The 12,641-nt window shown below is 38.2% G+C and overlaps 1 protein-coding gene across 3 annotated transcripts in view; it reads left to right on the forward strand.

The window, feature by feature from the left end:
* Positions 1–12,641, forward strand: part of Lztr1 (Leucine zipper like transcription regulator 1) — a 510,326-nt gene that overhangs the window by 439,937 nt on the left and 57,748 nt on the right. For all 3 annotated transcript variants that reach the window (XR_016548176.1, XM_090391043.1, XM_090391044.1), the window contains one exon: positions 3,748–3,799. Coding sequence is in view for 2 of the 3 variants with exons in the window: in XM_090391043.1 (XP_090247169.1) it covers positions 3,748–3,799 (52 nt within the window). In the remaining variant the exon portion in view is untranslated. The remainder of the gene's footprint in view (positions 1–3,747; positions 3,800–12,641) is intronic.

The raw sequence follows: 12,641 nt of genomic DNA on the forward strand, positions 1-12,641 counted from the left end.
CCACACAGCTTTTACTTTTTCAAACCAATCCATTGTTCGCATTCTACTTTGTAATTAACTATTGTTGCCACTGAGGATGGCCTGTAATATTCAGGCTGAAATATATAGTCTTAAACAAATAGTATTACTTATTCCTTGTGTTTTATATGTTAATTTAAAGAAATCTCTCCAACACTGTCCTTAAGTAAACTTTAGTATGAAGGATTAGCTTATTTACAGAAGCACAATATCTGGAAACTGTTCTGGGGATCAAATATGGAACTTTTTAAGCCACTTTAGAATTCCAGTAAAGCAGAGTGATGATCTTGTACTTGACAATGAATTAAGCATATTAACAAGCTGCCATTAAGATAAATTCATGATCAAGTTTGGTAAGCCTTTTTATCATTAACCCTCCATATGTGATGCTAGAATAATGGAATGATTCCCACTTGTGTGAAACTAAAAGTGAAATTCAAATTTAAAAAAAGAAAAGAGGTGCATAGCATTTACCATTAGGCCAGCTATGCATCCTAGAGATTAGTAATCGGAAGAGTGATCACATGATGCTGAATGTATCTCCCCAGGTAGTAGGCTAAGCAGCACGAGGTGTAATGGAGATTGTGGGATGAAGGAGGTATTGCAGTATATGTATACTAATGCCAGAAGTATTTGGAATAAAGATGAGGCATTTTGGGCATGAGTTAGCTCAAATGGACCAAAAGTTATAAGCATTAGTGTGACTTGGTTAATGGAGAATGATTTAGTCATAGGAACAGAATGCAAAAGATGTGGTATCTTCAGCGAGGACAGAAGGAACAGGATGGGGGTGGGGGGGGATGCCCTTTATAACAGAAGAATTGAAGCTAAAAAGACAGATGTACATAAGGAGGACAGGGATGCAGAGAGAGAAATAGTCCAACAGGACCAAATATATAATTGGTTGCTGCTATAATACAAGTGGTATAAAGTGGAATGTAGATGGGATGCATTGGAAAATTAGCATGAGTTCAGATCACTGGTAGATTTCAACTATGATTACATAGAGTGTGCAGAAGAAAGGTAGATAGGTCTTACCTTAGCCTTTGATTATGTTTTATAATAAAGTGACAATGGAATTGAATAAGGGAAATGGCTACTCAGTGATACTGCTTGATTTTGCAAAGGCATTTGAGAATATTCCACATAGAACTCTGGTGCATAAATTGGATCAAATGGGGATAGAGATGAATCTGGTGATTTTGATTTAGAGGGTTGATAGACAGATATCAAAGAGTGGTTTATAGAGGAGTTGAGGAGAAGGCAGGTGACTAGTGGTGTACTAAGGGCTTAGTACTTCTGTTGTTTTATCTGTACATCAGTGATATAGGAAGTGATTTGACTGGAAATATTCAGTTGTTTGCTGATTATGCAAAACTTTGAAGAACAATACTATATGAAGCTGGTGTGGAAATCCTGCAGATTACTTAAATAGACTGGCAATATGGGCAAGGGTAAAGGCTTAGTTTAATGTAACCAAGTATAAGGTTATGCACTTTGGGAAGAAGAGTTGCAAGCTGTGTACTGTATTGATAGAACTGAACTGCAGGAAATTGATGAAGCCAGGGAATTGGGGATGAATGTCAATAGGGGGTTGAAGTTTAGAGGACATACTGCAAAGTTAGCCAAAACCTCACATCAGATTAATACATTAACAAGCAGTGATAGAGAAGTTATTGTTCTCCTTTATAAGGCCACATGTGGACTACTGCATGCAAATCTGCTCTTCTTAGGGAAGAAGTGGTTAAGAGGATCCAGAGCAAGTGACAAAGATTGTGGTAGATCTGTGGAATGTCCCCTATGAGAATAGATTAAAGATATGTGAGCCTCAAAAACAAGCTGATTGATTTTTTCAAAGAAGAGGAGACATGATAAAAGCATATAAGTTATTTAAAGGGTTCTATAGGATTGACACTGAAGACTTTTTTCAGTACATGACACCCATGGAAATTGTGTAAGAGTGTAGTTAGCAAGGGTATTAGAAGTAGTTTTTTTTTTTTTTTGCTTGGAAGGTGGTGACTGAATTGCCAGAGGTAGTTATGAGCACTTTGTCAGTGAATGAGTTTAACAAGAGGTACAATAAGTATTGTGTGAATAATGGGTCTCCTGTGATGAGTCTTCTGATCCCAAAGCGATACCTTCCTAATAATAATAATTATACTTAACTGACAAATAAAGTCAATTGAGAAAAGAAATCCATGAATTATCAGTATCTGTATAATTAAAAATTATAATTTTGGCTTATTAAATTTATATATGCATGAAGTAGCAATTATGAGTATCCCAAAAATGTAACATAATATTTAACCCGGCATTAGTAAGGTGGGGTGTCACAGACCCCCAAAGATTTTAAATTGACTATAACTTTTTAGCAATGCGTGGCAGTTTGTCATGCCTCAGTATTGCTTCCCCCCTCCAGTAACCCGCTACTCGACACCATAGACGACAGGCTGTTGCTGCAAGCAAGTTTAGTGTGCAGAGGTGTAAAGTGTGCTGGGGTCCACCAGACTCCACCTTACCAAAAGTGTGACTATATTTACTTTCTAACGTAAGTTGTTTTTATGTATATTTTACTAAAATGTTATCGTTACTGCTGCGTCTTCTATATTTTTACATACCAACTATGAGCAAATATGTTTTTGTAAATATTTAGAGGTAGTTATGAGCACTTTGAATCTTTTTATAATATCTTTTTTTTTTTTTTTTTTTTTTTTTTTTACCAGATAAGTTACATGCATGAAGAACAGAGGTTACCTCAACTTATAGATGACGCTTTGACAGACGAGGAGCCATTTAGCGGAGATGATGATAGTGGAATTGATTTAGAAATAGTCAGTAACCATGAGTCTGATATAGAACAACTGTGAGGAAGAATCCACAGAGAATCCACTTTTATTTATTTATTCGTATGGAGTTTCCTCCCTATTTCTCCCCCATCCCTACTGGGACGAGTTGAGCCCCCCCCCCATGGGGGTTAAGTATTTATGTCTGTAGAACCATGTGTGTTCACAGGGCTGGTTTGCCTGCTTGCAGGATGAAAAACCCCAGATAAACTGGTGGGAAAAACCCTGCTGTCCACACCCAAGACCGGCTAACTTGGCTATGGCTGAGGAAGATCCTTAAGCTTCTCACGTCATCGACGGGAATCGAACCTAGGACACTCCTTCCCAGGCATATAGTTGCAAAGCACATAGCCACTAGGCTAACCGCACGGACAGAGAATCCACTAATATTGATTAAATTAAAAAGATATGGATTTCTATAATACACTACATTATTTGGGTGGGTCTGTGGGACCCCCACCTTACCACTTTTGTTATATTTTCCCACCTCACCAGCGCCGGGTTAATGGGAAAATAATTCCACTCAGATATTAACTTCCAGATTGAATAATATAACAAATAAAATATATGATGGAAGCCTTATAATAAACAAAGGCTAGTTGGGGGGAAAAACATCAGTAACAGCTATTACCATGGGCAGTTCTAGACAGTTTCTTATGTGTTTATTTATTTTGGTTTTAATGCTAGAAATTGTGACCAGCAGTGTTAAAAATATAGTTTTATATCTTAATATGGAAGGTTATGTCATGTTAAGTTGAAGTGGCGATCTGTTGACCTACTGTGTTTTTTTTTTTCCAACTTTAAAAATTAAACTCTTTACAAATTTTAACTTAATTAAAAATATTAAAGATTTTGAATATCGATAAAATCCTTAATGCATTCTTAGCTATTTATTTTCAGCTCCATATTTTTATGGGTTTACAAACAACAGGTTACAGGTAAGTCATAATAAATCATATCAAAACTGCAATGTTTGAGTCTTATATTCAATTTGACTTGAATGCTTATAATTCCACAGAACTGAATGTTGTATTTTAAAGAATTACAGATAAAATTGAAAAAAAAATTAAATAAGTCATATTTGTTACCCTTCATTTGAGAAAAATTCACTCTGTTCCAAATGATAATTTTTTTTTTTATGATGATGTATCAGTGTTGTGTAAATCAGATAAGATAAATGTGAATGATTATTCACATTCATGTTTAAAAATCTCCTTTACTCATTCTATATAATGAATGATTATTCTAGCTTCATAGTGGATAAACTGACAAAATTAAGTGGGGGGAAGACCTCCCCCCCCATGTGTGTGTGTGTGTGTGTGTGTGTGTGTGTGTGTGTGTGTGTGTGTGTGTGTGTGTGTGTGTGTGTGTGTGTATTAACTCATTATTTTTTTATGCAGCTACAAACAAGAAAATTATATTTTGCTCTGAATTTTAAGCTGATTTCACTTTAGCAGAATTTTTAAATTATTTTAGGATTGTGGAAGGTTATTCAAAAAAGTGTACTCATAAACTTGTGAACTTACTAATCTGACTTATATTAGAATCACTATATATATTTATCCCAATTTTTATTTATATATATTCTATTTTTTATTTGGAGTTGGTTACGAACCAAAACCACATAACTGGCAGGAGACCTCCAGATCATCTTTAAGAAATGCAGAAAAATGACTGGAGCTTCTGACAAAATGTCCAGTCTTCACCTTCACATGGTGCACCTCAATAATATCCACTGGGTACTGAATGAACGAGGGTGGTCTGGCAATTTGCGACTAAGCTGGCCAAATTTTATTCTCTGTTGGCTTAAACAAGAAACAACCATGATGAGATTTAATGTCAGCTGGTGCATCACCTGGTTAAACAGGATCCCACTCTGTTCTTGACAAAGGGGGATCCTGTGCACAGTGAAAAGTCAGCTATTGGAACAAAATCCAACTCTGTATCTAGAAGAAGAAGAACAACAACAAACTCAAATCCAGACGAATCAAAGATAAGAACCATCATTACAGAAGTATCACTGGAAATGAAATCGAACTTGCAGAACTGAAAAAGTATAACATGTGGGCATAACCATTGTTACTAAGACAAAGAAGGCTAAAACAGGTGAGGTCGTACTATATAATAAGTATGTAATGTTATTATTATTATTATTCCTGACACCTCCAAGGAGTCCGAAGACTCATCGTGGGAGGACACCTACAACTGTCTCAACCACTACACCGAACCTATACTACGAATCATGGAGATAAAGTTGTTGATTGAAAGGCATTTTAAGTAGAGTTATGCAGGCAAACTTCAAAATTGGGAAGTGGACAGCGGAACTGATTCATGCTATGATTGCACAGACGTTTTGCCTAAGAAAGAAGTGGAGGAATTTTTCAAGGCATTAGAACAGTTAATTGACATAAAGAAAATTGATAAAGTGGTCATTGTTGAGATCTAAACAGCAGAGTAAGAAATGAATTCTGCCAGGCATAATAGAAATGTTTTGGGAAAATTTGGATTAAAGGACAAGACTAATAATAATGGTTATTATTAGTCTTATTAATCAGGTAATAATTAGTACCTGATTATTACCTGCTGTATTTCTGCTCAGGATATGGAGTAGTCATTACTAACACCATGTTCCAGCATAAAGATTATACACAAGTTCGTGTGATGAGAAACAAGAAAAGCCTCATTGACTATCTCATTGTTAGTCATATCTTCATGCTGGTTCAGGATTCGGGCGTGTACAGAGGATTTGAAATTGGAAGTGACCATCACTTAGCTTGAAGTCGGATAAGAATGAATATCACATTAAAAAGAACAGTATATAAGAAAATTTTTAAAAAGAATTAAAGTGAGCATCTTTTACAGGTAGACTGTCGACCAACTATACATGCATTATTGAAGAAAAAAATAAAGCAGTTCACAATCACAAACCAAACTTTGCAGTCTCAGTGGCAAACTCTAAAGAAAACATTCATTCATTTATTAATCTAGGGGAGGTATATGGTGAAGTTTTTCTGCAAGGATAGAAAAAGAAGAACACCATGGTGGACACAAGAAGTTAAAGAAGCAGTTCTGTAAAAGAAGAAAGCATAAAAGTTTCTATCAAATAACAGCAGATTCCTTAAAAGAATACAGTGAAAAATGTAAAAGAAACCTTCAACAACTTTTTTTATTTGTTTATTTTTTTTTTTATGTGGCTCCCACCCGCAAAAGGGTTATTTATGAACCTATAGTACATTTGTACCATGGTGGGTTAAGGAATTTTTTCCCTATTTTTAATGATTTAATAATTTTTTTTCCTTTTTTTTTTCTTTGATTTTTTTTTGTACCAGGTCTGGAAACCCTGCTCTAGAAACAAAACATGGAACTTTTTCAAGCCACAGTGCAGTGGTCTTACACCAGGCAATGAAACCCACCTCCCACTAATAGAGAAAAATTATTCAAACACTAGAACCTAACCTTGAAGTCACAGTGGCAAAGCCCAAAAGAAAACATTGATTTATTAATCTAGAGAGGTATATGGTGAACTAGCTCTAATCCAGAGTATTTTACTAATAAGATGTTACACTTTTCACTACTTGTATATGGGAAATATATGACTTCTGCATTACTTCAACCTTGGTATCTCTTCTCTGTGTGGCTCCCACTGATGAGACCTCAATAAAGATCAAAACCTGTTTAGATAGTGGCCCTGTTTATAATACATAGCATCATACACAGGGCCACTACAATTAATGTGAAGTCACTAGGCTCTATATATACAAGTAGACGAGTCGTGAAGATACTTCATGCACAAAGATAAAGAATTAAACAAGAATATAATTTTTTGGCATCTTTAATTTAGTGTATAAAAGTAGTTAAACAAAGGGCACTGGAAGACTTTGCTACGAATACATTTCAGGAAGGTAGCAAAATGTTCTGGAGGCTATTGGAAAAGCTTAGAAATGGAGGAAAGAGTATTAAAAAGAATCAAGGTGATAAAGGTGACATGAAAACATAAGAATATTCTAGATGGTTGGAGTAATTTCTTTGAAAGGCTGTTAAAGGAAACAAGCAGTGACAGAACAGTAATAGAAAATATTCTAGAGGAATGCAAACAGGAGTGTATATCAATACTTGAAGTAGAAAAAAGCTATCAAAAGTCTGATAATTGACCATAAATGCTCAAACTGGAGGTATAAAAGGCCACCATGCATTTTGTTTTTGTTTTCCTGATTGTCAGTGAGCATTTTTAGAACCCATCTTGCACAGTTTGTGATACTGTAAGTGTTCCATGACAGTTTCACGCAACCAGCAACATGTCTATCATAATGAGCTTTGAAGTTATTTACACTACCTGCACTCATAACACACTCAGGCAATGCATTCCATTCACTAACAACTCTCCATGAAAAAAAATCTGCTCCTCACTCCCTTCTTCACCACATCTCTGTACAACTTCCAGGGATGACCTCTCGTTCTTCAAATCTTAACATCTACTCTTTTTATAATTTCTTCTGTATTAATCTAATAGAATCCCTTAACTAACTTGAAGTTCTCTATCATATCTCCTCTTTTCCTCTTATCTATGAACTTCTGTAATCCCCATTCTCTCAAACGTTCTTCATATCCAACACTCCAGAGTCCTGATATCACTTTGATTATTCATCTTCAGACCCTCTCTAGTGTTTCCACATCACAATGAAAATTAGGTGACCAAATCTGAGCACAATACTTCATATGTTGTCTGACTAATGCCTTATATAGATGCACTACCACCTCCTTATTCCTACATGTCAATGTACTTTTTATCATACCAGCAATACAATTTGCAGTCTTTGCAACGTGTGTCATGTGCCCTCGGAACTTCAGTCCACCGTCTACCATCACTCCAAGATCCCGAATCTCATCTGCTTCCTGAAGTACCACTCCACCAATATAGTATGTAGCATTATATCTCTGTATCCCAACCCAAAGTATAACACCTTGCATTTATTAATATTAAAACTGCAACTCAACTCATTTTTCCAAGCTAAAAGTCTATTCAAATCTTCCTGTAGAGAATTAACATTAGCCCTATTCCTGATAATTCTAACTTTGCATCATCAGCAAACATTTGAAGATCTCCAGTCAATCTATATGAAATATCATTAACAAACAAGTTAAACAGTAGGGGCCCAAGAACAGAACACTGGCACACACCACTGGTTACCTGCTGTTTTTGAGACACTACTCCATTATGCAAAACTTGCTGGTATCATTCAGAGAGCCAATCACAATCCATCTAACCAATATATTATCTCTTCCAATCCTCTGCAGCTGGTACAACAACTTATCATATGGTAATCTATCAAATGCTTTTGCAAAGTCCAAGAATATCACTGTATATGGTTATCCCTTATCTAACATACTCATCGCCTTATCATACAATGCAAATAAATTGCTAAAACAAGACCTACACTTTACAAATCCATGCTGACCATCAAAAAAAATACTATATCCATCAAATTAATCTTGTATTCTAATCACTCTCTCTCTCTCTCTTGATTAATTTTAATGGTATAGATGAGAACACAGACTGATAAGAAAATAACTATTATTGCTGATATTTTGCTGGTATTTTATCTAATATCATCAGAGCAGAAAAAAAAGTTTGTCACAGTATGCGAGACAACAACAATACTGTATAACAATGGGACTAGTTTGAAATAGTTGCAATGTACAACACAAAGACTAAAGTCCTAATTGGGCGCCATCTATGTTGAGGAAGGAAAAAAAAACAGAGAGAGAAAGGAGGTATTAATTTGGCCTTAAGAGGACTGTCTTCCAAATCTTTGGCAAATTTAAACAGCCATACTTGTTGAGGTTTGGTACTGTATATGTTTCAAGGCTTCTGTCAATTCCAGGAACAACCTCTCTGATTTATAAAAGTTTCTGTGCAGTACTTTTGTTTTTTTTTTCCAATTGATCCTGTGTGCAGGGTATCTAAAGCATGGGCTGCTAGATCTGACTTGCCATAGCGATAGTGCCAGATGTATTTTTTATGTTCACTGAGGCAAATATCCACAGTTCTTCCTGTCTGACCATAATAAGCTCGATCACACGAAGGGCGCTTCATAGACTCCTGGATGTGATAAAGGAGAGATTCTTTCCTTAGGTGAATGGATGATAGTTGCCAATTTCACATACAGTTTAAATACGGTGCATAGTTGATGTTTATTAAGCATCATGCTAGATATCTTTTCAGATGTGCCTTTAATGTAATGGATTACAACTGTTTTGTTGTAGTCTTCTGTGGTAGACAGTAGGGGAGATTTCTGTGGAGTATTTAGCATTTTGTCTGTCTTATGGGGATTATAGCCATTGGCCAAGAAGGTGTGATGTAAGTGAGTGACTTCAGCAGTGAAAACAGTGTCATTGGAACAAATCACTCTAGCTCTGTGGGTTAGTGTTTTTAGGATACCATATTATTGAGATGGGTGATGGTGTGATTGTAAGTGTAGTATCTCCCCTGTATTTGTGGGTTTTCTATAAACTGAGAATGATAAGAAACCATCTGGAAGACGTGTGATTGGTGTATCCAGGAAAGGCAGACAGTCTTTAGCTTCCAGTTCCATTGTAAAGTGGATTTTTGGGTACTGGCTATTTAAATGCACTAAGAATGTATCCAATGTGTCTGGGCCATGTGGCCAAATAGCAAACACATCTTCAACATAGTGTAGCCATAGCCTTGGTTTGAGGGTGGCTGTATTGATAGCTAACTTTTCCAAGTGTTCTATTATGTAGAAGTTAGCTAAGGTGGGGGACTATTGCTGTCCCATCTAATTGTTTGTATATTTTCCATTTCCGTGTAAAATAACCTGCCTGGACTGTGAATTTAAATAGTTAAAATATATCGGGGGGGGAGATAGTGTGACTTTAGTAAATCAGGGGTTTCAATTAATGGTACATTTGTGAATAGTGAGGTGATATCAAATCTCGCCATTGTGTCTGAACTTTTTAAGGTATGGTTTTCTAAAATACTTTTTAGGTGGATAGAATTTTTAACAAAAGAGGGAGAATTGTTTGTGAGAGTGGCTAGTAGCTTGGATAGATATGTAGCAAGTTTATATAGGATTGTTTATACTGTCCACAATAGGACATAAGGGTTTGTGAATTTTTGGTGCTCCATATATTCTAGATGTTTTAATGTGGAAGGGCTTTTCTTTGGGCCAGGAAGTGACTTTTTTTCAGTAATTTCACAACTTATCCTTTTGTGAGTTGGTGGGGGATTGTGATCTATAATTTGGTATGTTGACTGATCTTGTAGCCCCCCCCCCCCCCACCCCCCCCCCCCCCCACCCCCCCCCCCCCCCACCCCCCCCCCCCCCCACCCCCCCCCCCCCCCACCCCCCCCCCCCCCCACCCCCCCCCCCCCCCACCCCCCCCCCCCCCCACCCCCCCCCCCCCCCACCCCCCCCCCCCCCCACCCCCCCCCCCCCCCACCCCCCCCCCCCCCCACCCCCCCCCCCCCCCACCCCCCCCCCCCCCCACCCCCCCCCCCCCCCACCCCCCCCCCCCCCCACCCCCCCCCCCCCCCACCCCCCCCCCCCCCCACCCCCCCCCCCCCCCACCCCCCCCCCCCCCCACCCCCCCCCCCCCCCACCCCCCCCCCCCCCCACCCCCCCCCCCCCCCACCCCCCCCCCCCCCCACCCCCCCCCCCCCCCACCCCCCCCCCCCCCCACCCCCCCCCCCCCCCACCCCCCCCCCCCCCCACCCCCCCCCCCCCCCACCCCCCCCCCCCCCCACCCCCCCCCCCCCCCACCCCCACAAATAAGTCTCATTGTCTGTTCCGCATTCTGATATTTGGCCACATCACTCTACTTGATATTGCCTGCCATTCAAGAAAATTAGCTTCAGATTTAGTTGAATACTATAGCTACTCCTTCTTTTCCCTTATTGTTATTGCCTCAAAATAACATTTTGTATTTATTGCTTAGAAAGATTTTGCCAGTTTTTGTCTTTTTTGTTTCAATCACCCCTATTATATCGATCTGGTACTTACCGAATTCTTCTGCTAGTTCCACTTCTTTGCAATACTTTCCAATCCAAACTCCACAAGATCGGTATTATGTTGATAGTACTGATCTTGGACTCTGTAATGTTGAATTGGTGTGTGTGTGTTTCAGAATTTGTCCTTCAAGAAATCCAAAACTTCCGTTCCCTTATGGCTGCATGCCATCTCCTTTGTCCAGTTTATATCACTATTCTCTCACTTGGCACTTGCCCAACTAATTTGCCTAAACATTTCCTGCTTATCACCAGTTATATTTCCTGGTCTGTAGCAACATCCCATTAAATATCTTGTCTTATAAACATCTCTCTCACACTGTATACTCTCAAAGCCATTAGTGTTATATCCACTGTGATTCTCCAACCTGAGAGTGTACAATTCATCTCTTATCATGAAAAATACTCTGCCACTATGTAAAGCATCATGTCTAAACAGAAAAGAAATAAAGCCCAGGTAGTCTCAATATGTCCGGAACGGTGGTGTCAGGGTGATGTAGCAGGCCTTGCAGTATCGTCAGTCCGTGACTGCTATAAAGAAACTCAATGCAGAAATTGTTTGAATATTGCTACTTGGAATGTAAGAGGATTGATTAAATGTCGGAAATTGGCTAATGTGATCAGAGAGATGGAGAGATTGAATATTAATATAGGAATAAGTGAAATCTTTTGGAAAGGATCATCAGATTTTGAGTTGAAACTTCCAAATGGCAAGATATATAAAGTATATACATCAGGTGGTGAAATATCAAGGAGAGGTGTAGTGTTCATTGTAAAGAAGAAAACTAATAAAAACATCCATGTCATCAAAAAATCAGATAGAGTAATTGCAATTCTAATGAAGTCTAAACCTAGAGATATGCTGATCATTCAAATATATGCTCCTACAGAACAGAATGAAGAAGTAGAAATAGGTAACATGTATGATGAAATAGAATGGTGTATAAAGGAAGTTGGAGGCAAGAAATATGGAGTTATTTGTGTTATGGGTGACTGGAATGCAAAAGTTGGATCAGAGAGAACATCTGCACGTGTGGGTTCATTTGGACTTGGAATTCGGAATGAGAGAAGACAAAAGCTGATTGATTTCTGTAACAAACACAGTCTCATCATAACTAACACTTATTTTGAGCAAAAACCAACAGCAAGATACACATGGGAAATTAGAGATGGAAGATACAAAAATCAATTAGACTATATTGTGGTCACTAAACGTTACTTTAATGGAATATGGAACTCAAAGGTGATGCCAAGTGCTGACTGTGGATCTGATCATAGACTGGGCTTAATGAAGATAAATATTTGCCTGAAAACAATAAAAATTAAAGGAGGTCAACCCCTAAAATGGGATCTGCAAATGGTACAAAATCCAATAGTAAAATCAAAATTTCATGAAAATGTTTCAGAACTGCTGTCTGCACAGTTGCAAAATGAAAATGAACCCTTTCAGTGGAATAGACTACAAGCAGCTATCATAACAGCTGCTAAAAACCACATCAATAAACAAGAAGAAAGAAAGAAAAAACCATGGATAACACAAGAAGTAATCAACCTTATCAGTGAAAGAAGAACATGAAAAAGAAGAGCAAATGAAGAAAGTTTAAGATATAAAAGGGTCAAAGCTGTATAACTGAGAGGAGACCTCCACATAGCCTTTAAAGGAATGCAGAGAACCGACCAGGGCTTCTGAAATAAGGTCCAATCCTCACCTTCTCGTGGTGCACCCGGTTGGGTATCTACTTTGATACTGAACG

This window comes from Typopeltis vanoorti, chromosome 4 (genome assembly GCF_054136105.1).
Source record: "Typopeltis vanoorti isolate ZY-2024b chromosome 4, IOZ_Tvanoo_1.0, whole genome shotgun sequence".
NCBI classification, from domain to species: domain Eukaryota; kingdom Metazoa; phylum Arthropoda; class Arachnida; order Uropygi; family Thelyphonidae; genus Typopeltis; species Typopeltis vanoorti.